Source organism: Nannobrachium achirus (assembly GCF_963921795.1).
Source record: "Nannobrachium achirus genome assembly, chromosome: 14".
Taxonomy (NCBI): Eukaryota; Metazoa; Chordata; class Actinopteri; order Myctophiformes; family Myctophidae; genus Nannobrachium; species Nannobrachium achirus.
This window is the reverse complement of record NC_137821.1, coordinates 8784316-8808123: the sequence shown is the minus strand read 5'-3', so window position 1 is coordinate 8808123 and position 23808 is coordinate 8784316. Positions and strand designations below refer to the sequence as shown.

Here is a 23808-nt window from a genome sequence, read left to right as displayed (position 1 = left end):
TAACATCACCCTGCCTGACACACACACACACACACAGACACAGACACGTGCAAACACACTAGGGCATTAACCAAATATTCGAAGTCACTATTCGACGTTGTTTACCAAAGTCGAATATTCGCTTATTTTAATTTTTTTATTGTTTTCTCTTTAAAAACATTTTTTTTTTTAAGCTTGGCTAGATAGGAAGTCATAAGAATGAGTTGTCAATGCCCCTAGCGGATGAATTGTTAATGCTCTATACCAGGGGTTCTCAAACCTTTTTAGGCCGTGACCCCCAAAATAAACATATTTGAACTGGGGACCACCACCCTGACAAGCACTTGGAATTGTAGGTATTACATTTAATGTGACTCGGTTCCGCAGATAAATATTGTGAAAATAGCAGATCTACATGTTGCGAGGCGTTGTGAGCATGTAGATCGGCTATTTTCACAATGTTCGCCTCTTGCTTACTTAATATTTGACAGTTTGGCCAGTCCTATTCAAATACTTTGCGGTCGAATAATTAGAATACTAAAAATCACCATTCGTGAATGCCCTAACACGCACAGAGCTGAAAATCTATATTCCCACAGAACCTTGGGACTCAGAATGACCCCCACACACCTGTGGCCAGGAAGAGAGATTAAACTGGGGTGGAGGGGTATGGGTGGATGCTGTGCTGTGCAACGGACCACACCCTAACTATGTGTGTGTGTGTGGTGACGCCCGTACTATGTGTGTGTGTGTGGTGACGCACACACTGTAAACACACTGGGACTGGGCTCTGATGATGATAATGCTTTTTGGACCGAATTCCCATCCCAGAGACTCACTCTCACTCATCAGCCTTTGGGAATTCCTCCCCGATTAACAATGAGCCCTCCCAAAAACGTTTGGGAAAGTACCGCTGTGTGTGTGTGTGTGTGTGTGTGTGTGTGTGTGTGTGTGTGTGTGTGTGTGTGTGTGTGTGTGTGAATAACTAACAGAATAATGATATGAACAATGTGTGCAGTGTGTGTCTGAGGATGAGGTGTCCATGTCTCTGCTCTCTCACTATGGGAACAGGTGAGCTTGTCTGGTGCAGCGTCTTACAGTCATATGTCAACTGAGGAGCTTAAACAATGGCTCTTACAGTGTAGAGTTGGACCCTCGACAGCAAGTCTAGGATGAGAGCTGAGGGCAGATTCTACAAATGACTTCTAAATCAGTAGTTTGCAAACTTTGTCTTGCCACAAGGACCCCCTAAATGACAAGTATTTGGCCACAGACGCCCCTCATCTGAAAATATTTCGTGACAGGACAGGGACCCCCAGAAGAGAATATATTTGTGTTAAAAAATATATGATTATTAAAATGAATTCTAACACTTTCAAGATTTTTCCCAAAACAAAACAAAAATATTGCAGATACAAAAGCTCGCAGAGAGGCACCAAGTGTTGCGCTAGCTGTGAGCTTGTACATCTGCTTTGTTTGAGAACCACTGTTCGAAACCACTGCTCAAAATCCTACGAGTTTTCTGATCTAAAATGACAAAGATGCTTTTCCCTGATTGAACGGTTTAATTGTTTAATGGTTTAACTGTTAAACAATGGCTCTTACAGTGTGAGTTGGACTCTTGAGCTCTTGCTCAGTTCCTCATCCAGAAACACCATCAATGGCATGGTTGTCTTCCATGAGTGACTCACCTGTGACTCACTTTATGGAGGAGAGCAGAAGACTCCTCACCTGTGCGTTGATCTTATGGAGGTCAATCCATAGGCCTAGAATTATTTAATGCTTTAACTATTGAAAAATAGCAGATATACAAGCTGCGAGCTTGTAGATCTGCTATTTTTGAAAATCATAAAGATTTGTGCAAATCTTTGAATATCTCATTTTTAAAGTGAACATTTGTTAACTCAAATATTTGCTTCTGGGGGGGGGGGGGGGGGGGTCCTTGATAAAAAAATATTTTGAGACGGGGCTCGGTGGCCAAATACATATAATTCTAGGGGTCCTTGAAATGATAGAGTTTGAGAACCACTGACGTAGAAACGTGTTTTAAAAAAAAATACTTAAAAGGATTTAGAAGACACTTATAGAATCGAGTCAAAATTCAAACGTTCACGATTTTCCAAAAATAGTAAAATCTACAAGCTCGCAGCGCTGTGAGCTTGTAGATCTGCTATTTTTCAATAGTTAAAGCATAAAATAATAATACGCAATAATGTGTACCCCGTCTAAATGGGTTAACAGAACATAAGAAAGCTCACCTGTGCATTGATCTTAAGGAGGAGAACAGAACAGAAAACTCCTCACCTGAGCGTTGATCTTGATGGTAGCGATGTCCGACTTCTTGTCGATGTCCTTGATGCTGGCTTCATACACGTCACCGTTGGACATCTGGACCTGAGAGGAGAGAACCCAGAGATTACACACATTATATCGATAGACCAGTGTAGCTATATGGAAAGGAAAAGTACTTTTCATTTTTTCTTCTTAAAAATGCTAAATATAATGCACAAGTAGGTAGTATTGATACAATCGATTATTTGCACTACCGATTTTAGCCGTTTTCATTTTGATATACTTCATTTCTTTTTTTATTAAAAACGATATTTCGATGCAGTTACTATATTGTTACACCCCTAGAAGAAAGCTATTGGTAAGCATTTAGTTTCCAGATTGGTCAAAGACTTGGCTAACACTTGGCTAACTTTCCCTAACTAATAGTGTGTTATGTACCTTTAGGTGCTGGCGGCCTGACACAGGGTTGTTGTTGGACACCACATTTAGTATAGTGTATTATGTATTATAGTGTATTGTAGAGGTGTTATGTACCTTTAGGTGCTGGCGGCCTGACACAGGATTGTTGTTGGACACCACGTGGGCGTTGGTGACGATCAGGCCCGTCTCTGACATCACAAAACCAGAGCCGCTGGACAGAGGGACGTTACGGCCAAACAGGGGGTGCCTGCGAGGTCAAAGGTCAAACCATCAATGATTATTTAGCCTCATTCAGACTTCAACATGTTACGACCTAAACAGAACGTCTCTGTTGGAAACCTCATATGTCCAAAACTGTTACTGTTCAGGATTCAAATCCAAAAACAGGCAAAAGCATGCAGCAGATTCTTAAAGCTCAAAACACGTTGTAATAGAATTATGACAATACTACACTGTTCTAACCATGATGATAGTTATAACTCCATGGATCCTTCCATTGGAAGGACATTTGCCCACTGTGCAGATTCATCTACAGCTCAGAATAGCAGGCAAGCCATGTTCTCACCTGTTTGTAGTCTGTCAGAATAACCGTTTCTAAATAGAGCCATACGACTCTGTTCACAACCACACCTCCAGCTGTTTGTGTTTTCTGATGTTGTATAAAGAAGGCACAGGCCTGACAATCCGAACGCTGAGCCCTTTAACGGCAAGATTAACTATATTCCAATTATGCAATAAATGGTTAAATCTACTTTGACGCGAGTGTTCCTGACTAAATTTCATTTTATACTGAAGTAAGGTTTATCAAAAATGGCACTGTGAGCAGGGTGTATCTACTATCCATCAGCATTCTCTTTTTCAAATTATCAATGATAGCGCACCAGGCAAAAGCGACACTCACAAAACAGTGATGGGCCGGTGGATCGGAGGTGCTGATCCGACAGAGACTACACTCCAAACGAACAATGGGTGAGAGCGGTATGATCCAATGTACGTTCTAGTCATTCATTTGAGAAACTTGGTATTGGAATCTGTTTAGCGTCGCTTCCAGATACGTTTCGTGCTTGTTGATCTGCTACTTTTGATACTTTTCTGTGACACTGTAGTATGATCAAGTAGGGTGTTAATTAAAAAAAATGTTACAATAAGGAGATATGATCTTTCTGCCCGACAGCAACGATCAAAATGAACGAATATTTGAATAAAATGTGACGTCCTGTGCGCAACAGCAACGAGGCGGTATGTTATGTGAATAAAACGTGCGGTTGACCCTCCTGTGCATACAGTATGTGAATACAGTATGTGCGGTCGGTCCTCCTGGTCGTACGTACTTGAGGAAGAGTTCGATGTGCACCACGGCCGGGGCGATCTTCTCCACCACGTCGGCGATGAAGTTGAACTTGTAGCGAGGACTGGCAGGGTGTAGGAGAGCTGTACGACACAAGCACACACACAAGCAGGGTGCGTTTAATACAAGAACGTAATACAATATGTAAAACATCGAACTTCATACAATGAAGCAAACATGTGATATAAAATGCACAAACAAAAATTTCATATTGCCCAAAATAGGGACGTCAGTTTAGAAGTGGGCACCATTGGCTGCATAATTGCATAGTCTACTTGCTGATATTGATGTTAAAATGTAAAATAACCGATATACCAGTCAGACCGACACACTGGCCAGGCTCTAGTGGGATTAGAATAAACATTATGAGAAGGCGGTGGACTTTGATTGGGCATGTACTGTAGAGAGCAGGACAACATCACCCAAACTGTCCTTCACTAGACAGTAGACCATAAACGTAAAAGAGGCCGCCGACCAAAGAACACCTGGCCTTGGACAGTCAGGGCTTGACATTAAGGCTTGTCCTGTTGTCCGGGACAAGTAATAAATCCTTCCGGACAAGTTAATTAAAAATGTACTTGTCCATTGGACAAGCGACTCTTGGTTTCACTTTTGCTGTGACGCTCCTAGCAGCTTTGTGCTGTATGCAGACTATGGACTGGCGATATTATGGAGTGGAGGGTGGAGGGACCAAGGAGGGTCCTTTTGTTATTTATTCTATTTCAATGTCTGACTCCTATGCATGCATTTAAGAAAGAAATTACTGTGAAAAGATTTCTCATTTTTATCCGGACAAGTGACTTTTGTGCCCGGACAAGTGAATGGGAATTCTACATGTCGATGTCAAGCTCATCGAGTCTCGCTGTGAGTTTGTACTAGATTGTTGTTGCCATTTTTGAATAATTTTGGAAGTGAACGGGGTAGTGGTAGTATGTCTGTAGGTTCTATTAATATTGAACAAATTAAAAATACACCCTGCATCACATCTGGCCCACAACAGACAGGAGTGGAGATCCTTCGTAGCTGCCCTACATGGCCGCCGGCATAAAAGGAAGTAACCAAGTAAGTGTGTGTGGGTGACAGAAATGGACGACTGAAAAACCCTTGTCAGAACAAACCATTCTTGGCTCAAACGCCCTGTAGTTATGTCTAGGACCTCACCGCTATTATTTACTTTTGCACTGAGTTTTTCCCCCATTTTTCTTGTTTCCTCTCTTATTATGCCTTGCGGTGGAAAGGTTCACCTGACGTGCACTTGTCTCTCTAAGTACAGTATAAATAATCAGGCTTGGCAAAAACACAGCCCAGCTCCTGCATGCTGAAACCACCAGAACAAGGAACAAAGCAGTGACGGAAAAAACATCCTCATGTTTTACTTTAGTACAAGTATGTTTGGATTACCAGCAAGATACTTGGAAAATGTAGTTACCAAAGCTACAAGTTACACTCGATTAAATATAGCTAAAGCTGCAGTGAAGCTATCCCCAAAGAAATGTAGTTACCTACTGTAAGATACAAGCTAGCAGCCAAATCGACACTAGGCCTACTTCTTTTTATTTCTTTCTGTATTAAAATTAAATTGTCACTTCACTGTCATCTGGGGATCCCCCTGGGGAGGGGATCAGACGTCTTGAATGTCCCTTCACTATTGGGGACACTATTGCATGGGCAGATCTACAAGCTCACAATGCGTCACATCGTGACACATTGTGAGCTTGTACATCTGCTCATTTCAAATGGCCGATTATTGGAAATTGGAAATACTCAAGTAAAGCACAAATACCTCAACATGGTATTTCTACAAGGTTACTTTAAACCACAGGCCCTTGGCAACAAACACCGTCCTTTTTGCAGTGAAACCAGACCAGACCAAGGAACAAAGTATCCATGGAGAGAGTCCTCTACCACTGTGTTCTACAAATAACCTGTGTCTCTGACCATAATTACCCTGGGTTTCCATGTATGTGGATGTGTGTTGGATTCAATGTCGCCTCCAGCCACCCAGAAACCAAAGGGCCCTGAACAGAACTCCAAAAAGACTCCAAAATCACCCATTTCCTCTCTTTAAAGGAACACGAAACCCTAGCTAGGATGCAGTTTGTAGCTAGTTTTCCAGGCTCTTTACAGCACTGTTTCCCAAAACATTGGGTTGCGACCCATTTGTGGGTCGCAGGCACATTTTTATAGGTCCCTTTGTTTTTGGTTTCCTACTTAAAATAAAATATATATATTATTCCAAATATTTTCAAAAAACATTCCCAAAAAAAGCAAAAACTTTCATGTTTTTAAAAACAAAATTAAATGATTTTTTTTTCCAGTAATTTCATGACGAAATGAAAGAAAAAGCTAAGAGAAATCCCATAAATTAGAACACAAATGTTTAAGAGGTAGTGAAAATAGCAGACACAAGCTCACAACGTGGCATGAAGCGCATTGAAGTGATGTGTTAGTTTGGGTCCTGGGAAATTTAGTCTATTTTCTGTTTTGGGTCACGAGCTGAAACGTTTGTGAACCACTGCTTTAGAGGCCTCTCACACGAGATGCGATGTTGCATCAGATCAGATCTCGGCCCCAGGGTTTATCGGTGTTCATTTCAAACGACAGCGATCCTCTGTCTGTCTATCGGGCCCGGTATATCCCGCTGTGCCAAGTGAAATATCTCAGACCATTACAAATGAGCCAGATATCCTGGATGACCACCCCTAGCGATCTCGGGCCAGAGTTGAGTGGGGAAAAAGTTTTATTTTATTTTTTCTGGCAGTTGATTGAATAAAGAAACAAGGCTCCAGCCTCGGTTCTCAAACTATGTGTCCCGACCCAACGTGGGGTCGCGGAAGGTGCCATGGGCTCGCACATTGACGACCATACTACTGTGTATAACGTCTATTTGCCCTTCAACTATAAAATATATATTGTTTTTTATGAGACACAAATTAGGCTATGCTCCCAAATACATTTTATTACCTTCTGTTTGCATATGCAATGAGTCCCGCAGTGCTGCCAATCTGTTGAAGGTGAAAATCATGGAGGTTTTTTAGCGAGGTGAAACGCCATCAAAAGCCACCTCGAAGATGCAGGTTGGAACTCATTTATATGGAGCTCAAATTAATCATTACATCATTGCGCGAAACTAGGCCAGATAAATAATTAGCGCATCAGTTCCAGGTGGTGGTCCGCTCTCAAAAGTGGCCAAGCTTCTCATCATTGAGAATGCTTGCAGGTGTGCATGTTCAATATAGGAAATTGCCCATTACATCAAAGTGAGCCTTTCTCCGCACTCAATAGGCCAAGTAAAAAAAAAGAGAGAGAGGTTAAACTTGAACTCGGTCTGTGACTGTCCCACCTTAAGCGCCTTCAACCAACACTGTCAGAGTAGCACTTGTATAGGTCGACTTAGAACCCTTTTTAGCCGGGGAGCCACTGGGCCAAAATGAGAGAGGACCTGTGATGTCATGACATACTCCAAATTTTTGTTTGTCCTATTAATTTGGTCAATAAGGTACACAGAATGAGAGGCCTGCTCTGCCGGAAATCCTGCGAAAAAAAGTTTCCCATTGACTTCACTATACTGGAAAAAAACACACCAAAAAAAGTAGCATGTGAGGGGTCAAACTAAGGGTTCTTCATGATTCTGAATCCATTGCAAGCATTTGTTTTGCATGAAAAACATTCCTTGGGCTAGATTTCAGCCTCTCAAACCTGTGAAAAGTGATGAGTCAACACTTTTCACCGTTATTTTGGTCTGTTTTCTAGCCCAAGGAATGTTTTTCATGCAAAACAAATGCTTGCAATGGATTCAGAATCATCAAGAATCCCTAGTTTGACCCCTCACATGCTACTTAAAGCATATTTTTTTTGGTGTGTTTCTTTCCTTTATATTGAAGTCGATGGAGTGAATATACAAATGGCCATAACTTTTTTTCGCAGGATTTCCGGCAGAGCAGGCCTCTCATTCTGTGGACCTTGATGACCAAATTAATAGAAAAAACAAAAATTAAAAGTATGTCATGACATCACAGGTAACATCCTATTCTTTGAGCTTTTGGGCCTGTGGCTCCCCGGCTATTTAATTTACTAATATATTAGGCTGAGTCGTGAACCTTTTTCATGTAATATCCATCTTCGCGTTCGTTGATAGCCAAAAAAGCAGATACAAGCTCACAATGCACTGTGCCATGGCTGCGTCTACAGAGAACAGATCTGTTATTTTGGGAACATAACCATGCTGCGCATTTTGATGACCAAATAATCCTGTGTGCACTGTAATATTACGTGGGAATGATATACCTTTTTGAACAATAGCCTAAATTGCGTGGTGTTAATGAGTTGTGGTCGTACAACACCAAACAAAACAAGAAAAAAGACCGCACGTAGTAAAAAAGAAAAAAAAATCCCAAGGAATGTATGTCTCTCTGACTTTGAGTATGATGACATTATATGAATAATAATGTGGCATATAGCATCAACCAGCATTTTAACGGCAACCAGCCAGACATTAAACAGACATGAGCTTAATCAGCTAATAGCAATTATGAATGTCCAAACCTCGCCGTTGTGGGCGTGCAGTCGCAGAAAAAAAAAAGTTTAACCTCTCGCTTTTTTTACTGTCCCACCACCTCATCCAAGCATAGAATAGGGACTAATAGGCCTAGGTTCCTCAATATCATTTAGCTGGGGACCCCCTGGAACTCCCCAAGGACTGGCGGTCCTCTTTGAGGACCAATGAACAAACTGACAGCACGAGAGGCGCAATGATGTGCCCGCAGCCCGCGCGTAAAAGTAAAAAAAAAAAGAAGGAATGCAATGGAATGTCTCTGACTTTGAGTACATGTTGCGTGAGAGAGTTTGAACTTGAACAATGCGCTACATCGTGATTACATAATACAATTAATTAAAAGGGGAAAAACACGCAAATTAACCCGGAATATATTATTGTGATTTCTCCTCCTATAGCTCTCTCCCTCTCCTCCGTTGTGAGCTTGCAGATCGGCTATTTGTCATACACTGAAACTTGTTGAAGGATGAGTCAGTGTGATGCCAGTCAGATAGACCTATTAGCCTGTTATATTATTAGCCATATTATTTTGAAAGGGGCAGCGGTTCTCAAACTATATGGTAATATGGATAATGATGAAAGGGTTCACTTTGCGAACGCTACTTCAGTGGAGAGACGACATGGAATAAGCCCACCTACCAGCCAACTTTCTACATTGCAACTCCCGTGCAGTCGGAGAAAAGATGATTTCACAGCGAACTCCAAGATGATAGCCCAATATATTATTATCTTTTATAAATATAAAAAATATATTATATATCCCCATGTGTTGTCGTGGGGAAAGGCTTTCGTGAGGTGATAGAATAGGCTACAGTATACACTGCCTTGTCGCCAAATGACTGCGCAGAAGAAAAAAAGAAAAAAAAAGAACGCTATAGGCTATAACGTTTTTGAACAAGTGATTACAACATTTTAGGGAGAAAGTAGGCTAAAGTAAAAAGTAAGTAGGCTAATAATAATAATAAAAGTGTAGGCTGTTCTATTGTGAGGTGACAGAATAGCCTACACTCTGCGCAGCCTAGGGAGGAGCTGGCTTCATATAATCTGAAGCAATCCCGTGCGCTCATTCAGACGACAATAATTGTAAAGGATTCCTACCCGATGACCCGAGAATATCAAGCTTTTTTGATATTATAGGGAGCGCTCCCGACGAGTCCCGAGGTCATAAAAAGCTAATTAACATAATCTGATCGTGTCGGGGTACTGTTCAAACCCAAGACCGATTCCGGGGCCGACCGAACGATTTCCCCGGGGGATCATCCCGACAATCGGCCCCGGGGAATCGGTCCCGGGTTCGGCCCAGTCTGTACGGGCCTTTACAGCAAGTTAAGAACACGGCAGGCGATGCAGCTGCAGCTAATTAGATTAATTAACGGTCGTGTTAGATTTGACGGTAGTCAACAGATGTGTCGACACCTTAAATCTAACACCTCCCCTCCAGCTGCGGCTGTGTTGATTCTTGCATCAAATCTGGAAAATGTGTGCAACTTCTTTGAATATTTCAAATCCTTCTACGGTTTAAAAAAACAAAAAACCTATGTTTCTATGTCAATGGTGCTCAAACCTTTCCATGTGAAGGACCCCCAAAATTATATGTATTTGGCCACGGACCCCCATATTTAAACCCAAGAACCAGAAGCAACATTTGAGTTGCAAATGTTCGCTTAAAAAATACATATATTCAAATATTTGCACACATTTTCACGACTTTTCAAAAATAGCAGATCTACAAGCTCGCAGCGCGGCACCGAGTGCCGCGCTGCGAGCTTGTATATCTGCTATTTTTCAATAGCTAAAGTATGAAATAATTCCAGGCCCCTCTACCTTTGGGCCCTAGTACCTCAGTCCCACTTTCCCCCCCACTTGTGACACCCCTGCTATGAGGTCAGCATCAGGGCCCGGTCGGTCGCTCACACGTACGTGACAGAAGGCGTTCTAGCAGCCAACGCATTCCGAGGTGTCGGACGCTTCAGTTTTACCCGTGTTGTCTTGGGTTTCTGGTGTGTGGTTTTGCATTTGATTTGTGCGAACACAGCAGCAAGATTTGTGAACTGTCTGCTGCGATAAAAGAAGGCTAGCCAATGGCATGCAACACTCCTAAGGACAACAAACCATTCAATTCAATTCAAAGGAGCTTTATTTGGCTTGAGAAAACATACGTTTACATTGCCAAAGCAAGTGTCACAAATAAAATAAAAACAGTTGAAAATGGGGAAAATATATACACTTGGAGGGGGTACAGCATTGTGTAAACAGAGCTATGTCGCATTGTGATATTTTATCCACAACTTTCCAACATCCCATCGTGCATTACGCAGAAGTTGCACGGAGCTTTCGGCGCCGCAGCCGAGTGTGATTTACAAGCTCACAACGGTTGCATCTGCGACGCGACGTGAGCTTGTATGTCTGCTGTTAACCGGAAGTGTGGTGCAAAAAAATCTCAATCCCAGTAAATTCCCGCGGAAAGAGGTGGATATAAATACAGGCCAGGGTATAAAGCTTTTGGAACAAATAGCAGCATTATTTTTTCTCAAAATGCATTTAAAGGTAGCAGCTCTGTTTCATACTGTATGTGCAGTAGGTCTAGATGTCAATCCATTCAGTGTCCCACGCTGTCTAGTGCCTAGACCTACTGTACTGCACATACTGTATAAACATAGCTGCTGCTAGCCTACTTTAAACACATTTTAAATCTGAAGATGTAGTTTTTTTTGATAGGCCTACTATTTAAAACGTTTTGAAAATTTTTAAATGATGCCATGTGCATGTCCCAAAGTGACTGCAAGAGGTTGCTACGTATTTGTTTCAAAAAAATGTTATAGCCTGTATTTATAACGTGTATAAAACAACACAATGTGACATAGCTCTGTTTACACAATGCTGTTTCCCCTCCAACTGTATACGTTCAACAGTTTTATTATATTATGACTCTTGCTCTGGCATTGTAAACGTATGTTTTCTCATGCCAATAAAGCTCCTTTGAATTGAACTGACTTACGTTGGAGAGGTTGGCTCACTGAAGGAAAACTACAAGCTAAATGGCTGCCAATTGGGGTCAGAAATCAAAGAGAGGTCAAATATTTGCACACCGAGTTACTGTAGAGCTCACAAACAAAATGTGTCCACCTTAGGTCTTCATGAGGCAAAACCATGTGGGGTCAACCACAGCACGTCTTTCCTATTGAGCAATGTGACACTTTGTGAGCTTGTAGATCAGCTATTTTCAAAATATTTTTCATACAGTTTTAACTTGAGTACTGACTGAGTAAGGACTGCTTTTACTTTTGGTACTAGTATATTTTGATGCAGATATTTTGGACTTTTACTCAAGTACGTTTTGAATCCTGGACTGCTACTTGTAACAGAGTATATCTATATTTATTTACTATTGATACTTCATTAACTCTTTCTCTGCCACGGGGAGCCACTTAATATTAAAACCGGATTAAACCGTACTTCTTCTGTACTTAAATTAGACGACCGGAATTTTCCGCATTAGGTCATTAAACCCGAAATAAATGAAATGATAAAAAAACGATCGGGAGCCCTTCTCCATCTCTTCTTCGACTGATCTAAAATGATCATTCTCTCAACCCTCTGAACCGGAAATGCTTCTGGTAGCTTTTCGTTCTCTATAGCCACAGTCCCGTCCACTTTCATTGTAGGAGGAGGCGTTAGCATAGCATCTATCCGCGATGTTTTTGATCAGAAAAAAGTTGACATGGGCGCTTCATACGGAGTGGATTACATTCGCTTACCTCGATGTGCACGGATCGTGCACGCGAAGCACACGGGGGGGAAGACGACTCGGCCAAAATCCCCACTATATGCCAATGCAGATCGAGACACTTCGCGTGGTGAGTAAAGAATAGCCGACGAAAGAAAAAAAAAAAAGAACGGTGCCATCCAAGAAGGACGGGGGGCGCGCTGATGTTCTTGTAAAATGAATGCTGTCTCAGATCATATTACAATAATAGAAATTTCCGGCTAGTCCACAGACAAGCCATTCTGGCCAGGCTGGGGAAGTGATAAGCGTCCAGTGAAGCTTGACCAGGGCGGGACATAAGTTCAAACAGACAAAGCCAGATGTAGGAGCGCTCAGCACCTCTCCAAAATAAAAGTCCTTTTTGCCAGACCCAGGGGGTCGGCCTACATAAGGCTTTGTCGGTCGGTCTGTCTGTCTGTCTGTCTGTCGGTCGGTCTGTCTGTCGGTCGGTCCCTCTTTTCCTCAGTGTGCCTGTCCCTCTTTTCCTCAGTGTGCCTGTGTTTGCCTCTGACTGCTCATCTGCCCCTCCCTTCCCTTGCTCGGCTGATTGCCTTGAGTGCCGTCACCTGTACGGGACCAGCTGAGTTGAGTTGGCTGACGAGCTGCTGAGACTATAAATTCCTGTGTGTTCATGTGTTAGTTCAGTGCTGCAAAACATTTGCCCCACAGCCATACTAGTGAAAACAGCCCATCTACAAGCTCACAAACATTTCCAGCTGCTCAGCCTATAAAATCCTGTGTGTTCATGTGTTAGTTCAGTGCCATACTAGTCAAAACAGCCGATCTACAAGCTCACTACGCTTTGTTGCTGAGACTATAAAATCCTGTGTGTTCATGTGTTAGTTCAGTGCCATACTAGTGAAAACAGCCGATCTACAAGCTCACTACGCTTTGTTGCTGAGACTATAAAATCCTGTGTGTTCATGTGTTAGTTCAGTGCCATACTAGTTTTCATTGCGGGTCTGGCACAACCAGGTGACCTGGTCTAGTTTCCCCACCACAGCTATATAAAGCCACACACCTTAGCGGTGGCACCGCAACAAGGCAGGAAACGCAGTGACAGGAAAAAACGCTCCGACAGGAAATGCTGCAACATTCTCAAAGAATGTAAAATTAACAAGAGGCACTTCTGACACACGTGATTTTAATCTGCTGCAGTTTCTAACCTCAGCTGGAAAGAAATTATTGTGGGGCCCCCAGATGATTCACTCAGCATTGTTTCCTCACTCAACAGTAAACAAACCGACAAAGTATAAGTGTATAGCCTAGACTCCTCTAGGCCCTAGAGGATATCTGCACATTTCTAAAGTGACAAATTAAGGACTTTTTAATCTTACTATAAATGCGAGAAATCTCTGTGAGTATGTATGTAATCCGCGTATCTCGAGAACAGTTCGTCCCACTGGCTTCGGCACGCGTGTTCCCCGCTGCGGCGCGGAGTGCAGTGCCTGGCCTCGACCCGACCCGATGCGCGGGTATCCGGAACCGCCGTGAAAGGTTTGGAATCTCCATATGCAGAGCTGAGGTTGCCATGGTTACGTATTGAATGTTGAAACCCATATATGGAGAGCCCCATATTTGGACCTAATAGATCATGTAGATCTGCTATTTTTGCAATTTCTTTCCCTTTTCAAAATGTAACTACTTGTCTTAAACCCCCTCTTAGTAAAAACAGAGCTGAGTTGCAAATGTACTTGCGCTTTTCCCTCCTGCCCTCTACACACCAGATCTCCAGCAAGAGCCGCTGATACAAACGACCTACGGCCTGGTCGCGACTTAGGCCACGACTTGGAGGTCGTAGGTCCCGGTTCTGGAGGTTTTGCGCGATCTCGGTCGTAATTCAGCGACCTGGGAAGTCCGCGATCGAAACTCTACGCTTGCTAAGGGAAGGGACGCGAGTTTAGAAACTCTACGCTTGCTAAGGGAAGGAGCGCCGCGATCGAAACTCTACGCTTGCTAAGGGAAGGGACGCGAGTTTAGAAACTCTACGCTTGCTAAGGGAAGGAGCGCTCGTTTTCAACAGCGTCGGCAGGTTAGCTACTCAGTGTCGGCAGGTTAGGGTTAGGGTTAGGGTTAGGGTTAGGGTTAGAGTTGGGGTTAGGGTTAAGGTTAGGGTTAGAGTTAGAGTTGGGGTTAGGGTTAAGGATAGGTTTTGGTGCACCTCGCGCGGTCCAAGTGACTACAATGGAGCGCTTCCTACCTCCGGTTCAGCCAATCACAAGCTTCAAAAGGTTGAATAGCGCTGCTGCTCTAGAATATTCTGCAAAAAGACCTTTTAAATACGACCGCGGACTTCCCAGGTCGCTGAACAACGGCCCGATCGCGCAACAACGGCCCGGGGACGACCGAGGTGGCGCAACCACGGCCGGGGGTCGCGAAACTAGACCGGCCGCGACCTAACAAGTATGTACCGCGAACTACGACCTCCAGAACCGGGACCTACGACCTCCAGGTCGTGGCCTAGGTCGCGACCAGGCCGTAGGTCGTTCGTATCAGCGGCTGTCTCTCCAGATCTCCTTACATGGACTTGTAGATCGACAATTTTCTGCATACAGTATGTTAGGGATGGCAGAGGCTCAGGAAAATTCAAAATGTAAAAAAGAATATCCCATCTATTGTAGATCGTCTATTTTTGCTTTTTACTTTTCTATTGCCAGGGTTAAAGTGGTTAAAACCACTGCTGACAGCACTTTTTAGACTCCACGAGTAAACCCCCCCCCCCCCATCCCCCCCGCCCGCTGACCGCACGTTCCCTCTGATTGGCCTGTTATTGGCTCCCGTTCTGTCACGTGCGGTGACTCTCTCTCTCTCTACGTGCGGTGACTCTCTCTCTCTCTGTCTCGCTCTACGTGCGGTGACTCTCTCTCTCTCTACGTGCGGTGACTCTCTCTCTCTCTCTCTCTCTCCACGCCGCTCCGCTTCGCTCTGGAATCACTTTGACCAAACATCTGCTTGTCATTGGACTCCTCCAGGGAGGAAAACCTGGAAATGTGAGCCCAGATCAGTTTCACGGTTTCAGAAGAGAAGAGGAAGATGAAACTTCTTTGTATTTTATTTTGTGACCGACTCCACGCACTTATAAAGTGGAATTGGGTGCAGGGCCCTGGTCTGGAATCATCTTATCCCTCATCTCTCTCTAGGTTCATCCTGGCCAATTAAATTCAACCGCTGGGTTTGAGTTATTGTCAGAGTGTGTAGCGCTAAGGATGAGAGCAGAGCTGGAAGGTATATTGTTCATGTCGGGCAGAAAATCGATGGCCTCTAATATCCATATTTTAACCTTTTTTTTTTCGTAAATGCATGCCCTACTAGATAATATACTACAGCATCACACAAAAGCATCAAAAGTAGTAGATCTACAAGCTTGAAACGCAACACGAAGTGTTGTGTTTTGAATTTGAAGCCTGAAAAGTACCAGTTTTAGACCCTAACCCTAACCCGACGATATTTTAATGCTTTACTTTCAGTAAAAAGGTGTGATGTCTTGTAGATCTGCTATTTTTTGAAAAATTGATAAAATGTGTTTTCGAATATATTGACCCGATTCTATAAATGTTTTCTAAATCCTTCTTCTAAATCAGTGGTTCTCAAACCTTTTCATGTCAAGGACCACCAAAATGACACGTATTTAGCCCCGGACCCCCATCTCAAAATGTGTTGTTCCAGGGAGAGACCCCCATGTATAGCAAAGATTTGAGTTACAAAGGTTTGCTTTGAAAATGATATATTCAAAGATCAGCACACATTTTCATGATTTTTTCAAAAATAGCAGATCTACATGCTCGCGGCACTCGGTGCCGCACTGTGAGCTTGTATATCTGCTATTTTTGCAATAGCTACGGTATAAAATGTCTTAATGGGTTAAGTAAAACGACGTGATGTCTTCTTCTTCTTCCACCACTGTCTACAGACAGGAGGAACATGATACACATGAAGCAACCTGAGGACAAGGACATGATGCATGAGGAAGTCATTATGAGATCATCATGCATGCTGACCCACAGAGCTTCAGCGGAGGACCCTGTTGGCTCTAGCAGTCGACCACCGTTGCAGTGATTAATCCATTAAAACCGCGAACGCATCTGTTTCGTGTAACCAATATTTCTTCCTACTTTCAAAAACAGCAGATATACAAGCTCATATGAGCTCGCAGATCTGCTGTTTTCATGAGAAATCATGAAAATCTGTGCAAATCTTTGAATATATATATATATATATCTTCCAAAGCAAACTTTTGTAACTCAAATCTCTGCTTCTGGGTGGTCCCTGGAACAACACATTTTGAGATGGGGGTCCGCAACCAAATACATGTCATTTTGGGGGTCCATGACATGAAAACATTTGAGAAACACTGATAACAGAAGAAGGATTTGGAAGAAATTTATAGAATTGGGTCAATATATTCAAACAAAGAATTTTAATGATGTTTTAAAAAAAAATAGCAGGTCTGCGAGCTTGTATTATCTGCTGTTTTTTTAATAGTTAAAGCATTAAATAATGGTTAAAGTGTTGAAAATCTAACGGTTTTAATGGATTAAAGGACTGTAGGCTTGTTAAGGCTCAGGGTGAGTGATGCTGATCCACTGGTCTGGCCGGGAGAGACACAGATTAGGGGTTTGGTCGAGAGGAAGAAGACTGAGACAGAGACGTCCACTTCTAAAAGTCATGTCAGACAACTCACTTACTGTCCATAAGTGAGATGTCTGAGTGATAATATACTCTAACAACTGATGATACACGAATGAACACACACATGCACGCAGTGTATTCCTATGGGCTCAGGAGGTATAACTGGGAATCAGAAGGAATCAGAAGATTCCCGGTTCGAATCCTGGCTAGTGTCATTCAATAGGAGACTGGACCCCTAACTGCTCCTAATGGCCAGGTTGGTTCCTTGCATTTGTCAGTGAGTGAATGTGTATGAATGGGTTCATCTAATGTACACTGTAAAGTGCTTTGGAGAAAGGTGCCATTATAAATGCACCATTTACCATTTTAGTTAAGCAGCAGCATGCTAGAATCATAACTCTGCACTAGTGTCAACTCCTCCCAGCTCAACCTCAAAGAGTGATGGCTAAGCAGTTGAAATTTACCAGGTATAGTAGTCACAAAGAGAAACAGAGTATCACAGAGTTACAGATTGTGTGGTGATGGTCATCTACCACATCAATAGAAACACAGAGGGTATAAATAAATGGTACATCTTTATATAGCGCTTTTTATCCAAGTTGCTTTACAGATTGACCTCACGGTTTCCATCCAGCCACTCTACCTCTGAGCCACTGCCACCCCTCATCCCTATGTCCCCAGCGTCCTATTATGTTTCTGTCCAATAGGTTTCCAATGTTCTATTTTTCAAGGGCCCTATCTTTTCCAGGTTCCAAATGCAGGAACACAAAAACTCCAGGTGTATGCTCCCAGAAAAACCCCTCTTTGGGACGACTTAATAACGAAGAAACACTGAGGAGTAGACCGCCATCTAACTCCAAAAAATGTCTCACACTGGTGGTCTGGAACAGAGACTCTCTTCCCATGGAAAGCAGAAGGTTTGAACAGCCTCCATGTCGAGTGATCTCACCAGTAAAACCTGACATCACCTCACCTTTGAGCCAACTGATGAATGATGTCCAAAACGGCATGATCCAAGCCCTCTCATCTACACACATGAAACATTATGCAAGCTAAGGGAATCTCACCATTAATACCCATTCAGAATGGGTACACATTATTGTGTATCATTACTTTATGCTTTGACTATTGAAAAAAAAATCAAATTAGAATTTTGACCCGATTCTATAAGTGTCTTTTGAATCCTTAAAAAAAAACCCTATGTTTCTTTGTCAGCAATCTGGCCAGCCATCGTCAAAGAAAAGGTCCTTTTCACTCAACTGGAGCTCAGTTAGTCTGTTCTTGAGAAACTACTATGTCAGTGGTTCTCAAACCTTTTCATGTGAAGGACCCCCAAAATGATATGTATTTGGCCACGGACCCCCATCTCAAAATATTTTGTTCCAGGGACCCCCCAGAAGCAAAATTTGAGTTACAAACGTTCGCTTTAAAAATACATATATTCAAAGATTTGCACACATTTTCACGAAAAAATCAAAAATAGCAGATCTACAAGCTCGCAGCGCGCGCTGTGAGCTTGTATATCTGCTATTTTTCAATAGTTAAAGCATTCAATAATTCTAGGCCTGAATGGGTTAAGACAGACAGACACACACACAGCAAGCCTACAAATGACCCCGGTCCGTGGCTCTTTCTGGTTTGGCTCTTCCCCCACATTATCAAAAACCCCACCTGATGGCACAAACTTGGCAGCGCACTTGGAAAACGCAGAGGCATGAGACGCCCGCCATCGCTGGGTGGTAATAATGATGACTGTGCGTCTGCCTTTCAAACGGGACAGAATCGGGTCTGAGGTTTTGTGCGCAGTCAGCTGCATGATGATACCACTCAAAGGCATTTTTTGGTGCCTTCTAGGAAAATGTGGTTTGGTGTCTCTCTCTCTCTCTCTCTGGGTCTGTAGGGTGAGCTGGCATTCAGACGGTGGGTACATGGTCTGAATCCAGCTGAGATCTAGAGTCACTGGGTTTGTTTCAATTTAGCAACATAGTCATTACTTAAAAAAAAATCAAACCTCGGTTCGAAGTGAAGCGGTGGACAGATAAAACCTCTATTCTGAATGTATTTGGAGAGCCGGTATGACAGTTGGTATAATAGCCTATTCATTCTGAACTGAAATGACCATATATGGACATGGGACACACATTTTGCTTTTTGAAAAAGCCTATTCATTCTGGCCTATATTTTGCACGTACGGGACAGGAAAAACCTGTTCATTCTGGCCTGGAGTGACCATATATGGACATAAGGTAACATACATTGTGTTTTTGAAAAACCCTGTTCATTCTGGACTGAGATCACCATATATGGTAATTAAACGGACATTCTGTTTTTGAAAAAGCCTATTCATTCTGGACTGATATTTTGCACGTACGGGACAGGAAAAACCTGTTCATTCTGGCCTGGAGTGACCATATATGGACATAAGGTAACATACATTGTGTTTTTGAAAAACCCTGTTCATTCTGGACTGAGATCACCATATATGGTAATTAAACGGACATTCTGTTTTTGAAAAAGCCTGTTCATTCTGGACTGAAATTACCATATATGGGCGTGATACACACAAAGCCATTCATTGGAAGCGGTTTTCACCGCTTCAAAAAACACATAGCCCATGGTTCATACGCAGGCCATTCAAAAATAACAGAGCTACACACTCGAGCAAGTAGATCTTACATTTAGATATGTATTTCTTTTGTAGATGTGCTATTAAAGGGGCTACACTATAACATTCAAAATGTTCCATTTTTGTATTCTTCTCAGTATATTCTCCCACCCCAAAAGAGACAATTTATTAACTCTAAGCCTTGCCTTTCCTCCTCTGTGATTTCCTGAGTGGGCGTGTCAGAACGGTTCTCTCCTGAAAAGTTCCCCTGGATGACATCATCCAGGGGAGCGTTGCTGTTGGCTCGTTCAGAGCCAGCTGCGTTAGCTGCTTCTGCTTCCTCAAAGGGACGAGAGGCGGGCCATATTCTGACAAAAGGCTTGGGCAGGATCCTGGCAGGATCCTGGATATTTGGCTCATTTAGAAGTTCCTGGATGCCTAATAGGATCTGCTTAATTGTGATGGTGGGTTTCCAATCCTTGTCCTCCCTAGAATAGATCACAGCGGAAGTGGTTTACTGGTAGCCTAGCTGAGCTAGACATCCCAGCCATGTTAAAACAAGGTAGGGATACTGCAGTTAGTTAGCTAGATGCATTAGTATCTAGGCTGGCCCCAGGCTAGTTTACTGGTGCCACTTTAAATCACCCATTCATTTTCCCCATAGACTTTTACAAAAATATTTATAACAATTATGTTAAGCCTAGAACCAAGCCATCCAGGATTGCAGTGAATCTTGACCATACAACCTTTGTTTCTATGTGAAAACATATTTTAATATTACATTATTTGATACTACATTTAATAACTACCCTTTGTTTAGCGATTTTCAAAATGTTCTTTTCATAGAAACAAAGGTTGTATGGTCATGATTCACTGCAATCCTGGATCGCTTGGTTCGAGGCTTAACATAATTGTTATAAATACTTTCGTGAAATTGAATAGGAGATTTTAAGTGGCACCAGTAAACCACTTCCGCTGCGATGCTCTATAGATAGGCATACTGTGCCTGACGGATATACATTTGGATGGAAGAGTGGAGGCTTAAATGTACATTTTGGTATTGCAGCTGAAAAGCCTTTGGAATGAAAGAACATGAAAATGTATTATCTGAGTGGTTGTTGAGGCTTAAACCTGTCTTGAACCAATATCTATACAAAAATATAGTTTATATGCACAATGTGTCCCCTTTAAAAACGTTGCATAGTGTTGCTTTAATATGTACAACATTTCTTGTAGGCCAAACTTCCAAAGATATGCAGTGAATGTTGCTCCAAACTCAAAGATATGCAGTGAATGGCTGGTGAATATTGCTCCAAACTCAACAAGAGGGGAAGGATAACATAAACAGAGACTTCCAGGAAGTGTAGAATTATAGAGATTATCTTCAAACTGACTATGTGTAATCTAAGAGGTCACCCTGGGTGGTTCACAACAATACACACATCAGATTAGGGAGTGAACACACACACACACACACACACACACACACACACACACACACACACACACACACACACACACACACACACACACACACACACACACACACACACACACACACACACACACACACACACACACACACACACACACACACACACACACACACACACACACACACACACACCAGAGTTGTAAAGTAACTAAGTACTTGAGGTGTTTCTTTACTTAACTCGAGTATTTCCACTGTACTTTTACATCTACTCCACTACATCTCAGAGGCTAATATTTTACTTTTTGCTCCACTACAATTATTTGAAAACCTTAGTTACTAGTAACTTTGTAGATTTTGCCCTAATATACATTTCTGCCACTTCAAAATAGCCGATCAGCAAGTTCACACTGTGTTGCGATGTGACACATTCGGAGCTTGTAGATCTGCTATTTTCAAAAGATTGTATGCATTTTAAAAGTATGAAAACTTGTGAAACAACCGGGAAATCCTGGATAATGACTACTTTCTACTTTAGTTACATTTTGATACCGATACTTTTGTACTTTTACTCTGGAATTTTACTTGTACCAGAGGGTTTCTGCATTGCAGTATTGGTACTTTTACTTGAGTACTTTTCCCACCACACACACACACACACACACACACGCACACACACACGCGTGCGCGCGATTTCCTGTTACAATAACAAGTTCTAGTAACCCTACAGTAAGTTGCTCTAATGACACAGACATTCACGCTTGCACGTGCGTGCACGCTGCTCAGACACAACAATAAAGGTCTTATGTGATCAAAGAGCAGTGCAAATAGTCTCTATACTTTGGGGACGTCTTACTTCCTGAGTTAAGGGTTGTTCACTGGCCTGACCGCAGGCAGGGTGTGCGTGCGTGCGTGCGTGCGTGCGTGTGCGTGCGCGTGTGTGTCCAAAAATCCCCACTAAGGATAATAGGACCATAAAACCTGACCTATCTGGGAAATTTTCAGGTCCCCTGTGGTACGGCTGTCATTCTCATTCTCACAATTAGTAAAGCAGTCATGACGTTGGGGTCAGGGTTATGGGATTAGGTTTTAGGGATTTAGGGATTAGCAGCATTGGGGGGGTGGGGGTTTACTTTTAGGATTAGGTGTACTCTACTGTAGGACAGTGGTTCTCAGAAGTGGGGTCCGGGCACCCGCAGGGGGTCCTCGAGAGGGTTTCCAGGTGGTCCCCAGCAAGATGTGGTAAATACAGTGTCAAAATCAGTTTGACAATTTTGTATAGCCTACATTGGCTACTTGAAAATAGCCGATCTACAAGCTCACCACACTCCACGATGCGACGCATTGTTAGGAGGTAGAGCGGCTGTCTCAGAACTGGAAGGTTCCCAGTTCGATCCCGGGCTCCCCCAGAGTTAGTGTGGAAGAGTCCTTGAGCAAGACTCTGAACCCCTAGTTGCTCCTGATGAGCAGGTTGGTGCCTTGGGTGAATGTAATGTACAATCTATGTAAATCGCCTTGGATAAAGGTCATAAATAAATGCACCATTTACCATTTGTAAATCGGATATTTTCAAACAATATATAGAATACATTTTTTTGGAGCTGTGTGGAACACAAGCTTCCCTATACGTGGCCGTGTGTGTAGGTATGTATGTTTGTGGGTGGGTCTGTCTGTATGTAGCCTCAAGCCTGTGGTGTAGTACCTTTTTTGACCACACATGTTAAGGGAGGGGCGCTGTTTTCAACTGCAATGCACGCACGCACGCACGCACGCACGCACGCACGCACGCACGCACGCACGCGCACGCACACACACACACACACACACACACACACACACACACACACACACACACACACACACACACACACACACACACACACACACACACACACACACACACACACACACACACACACACACACACACACACACACACACAGCTCCACTTCGAACAGAGGTTCGATTTTTTTTTTAAAGTAAGGCGGTACCTGGCACACCCAGGTCTGCAGTCAAATAATGCATATTAATTTTGGGGGGTCATTGACATGAAAATGTTTGATGGGAACCACCGGTATCAGATAGGAAATGGCAAACTAAAAAAAAAACTAAAATGGCCTTTGTAATGAATAAAAATATACTTTTGAGGTCCCCAACAACTCGAGTGCATGTGTGGGTGTATGTGTGTATACACACACGTGAGAACATGTGCATGCGTGTGTTATGTTTTGGTTTTCCACATGTGTGTGACTGTCAAGACTGTCCCGAGACCGGGGATTCACAGTCTCTGTGGGACCATACTGATGAGTCTACCATGTACACACACACACACACACACACACACACACACACACACACACACACACACACACACACACACACACACACACACACACACACACACACACACACACACACACACACACACACACACACACACACACACACACACACACACACACACACACACACACACACACACACACACACACACACACACACACACACACACGCTGTCGGGCAGAAACCTCTTATCTCAAAAGTCTAACTTTTTGTGTTTTTCTAGTTTTGTTGCAAATTAAGGCCTTACTACAGCGTCACGCAAAAGCATCAAAAGTAGCAGATCTACAAGCTCTAAACATGGTGTGAAGTGACACGTTTTGAGCTTGTAGATCTGCTACTTTTTGATGCTTTTGAATTTGAATCCTGCAAAGTAACAGTCTTGGACATACGAGGTTTCCACTGGACCAACATGCTTCTGTTTCCTCCATCACCTACTTTG

At 42.8% G+C, this 23808-nt stretch overlaps 1 protein-coding gene across 1 annotated transcript in view; it reads right to left on the bottom strand.

Moving 5' to 3' along the window:
- Positions 1-23808, bottom strand: part of htra3b (HtrA serine peptidase 3b) — a gene marked incomplete at both ends in the record, with an annotated part of 40916 nt that overhangs the window by 9234 nt on the left and 7874 nt on the right. Inside the window, 3 exons of the mRNA XM_080741358.1 lie at positions 2284-2373; positions 2806-2938; positions 4023-4122. Of these exons, the coding sequence (XP_080597484.1) occupies positions 2284-2373; positions 2806-2938; positions 4023-4122 (323 nt within the window). The remainder of the gene's footprint in view (positions 1-2283; positions 2374-2805; positions 2939-4022; positions 4123-23808) is intronic.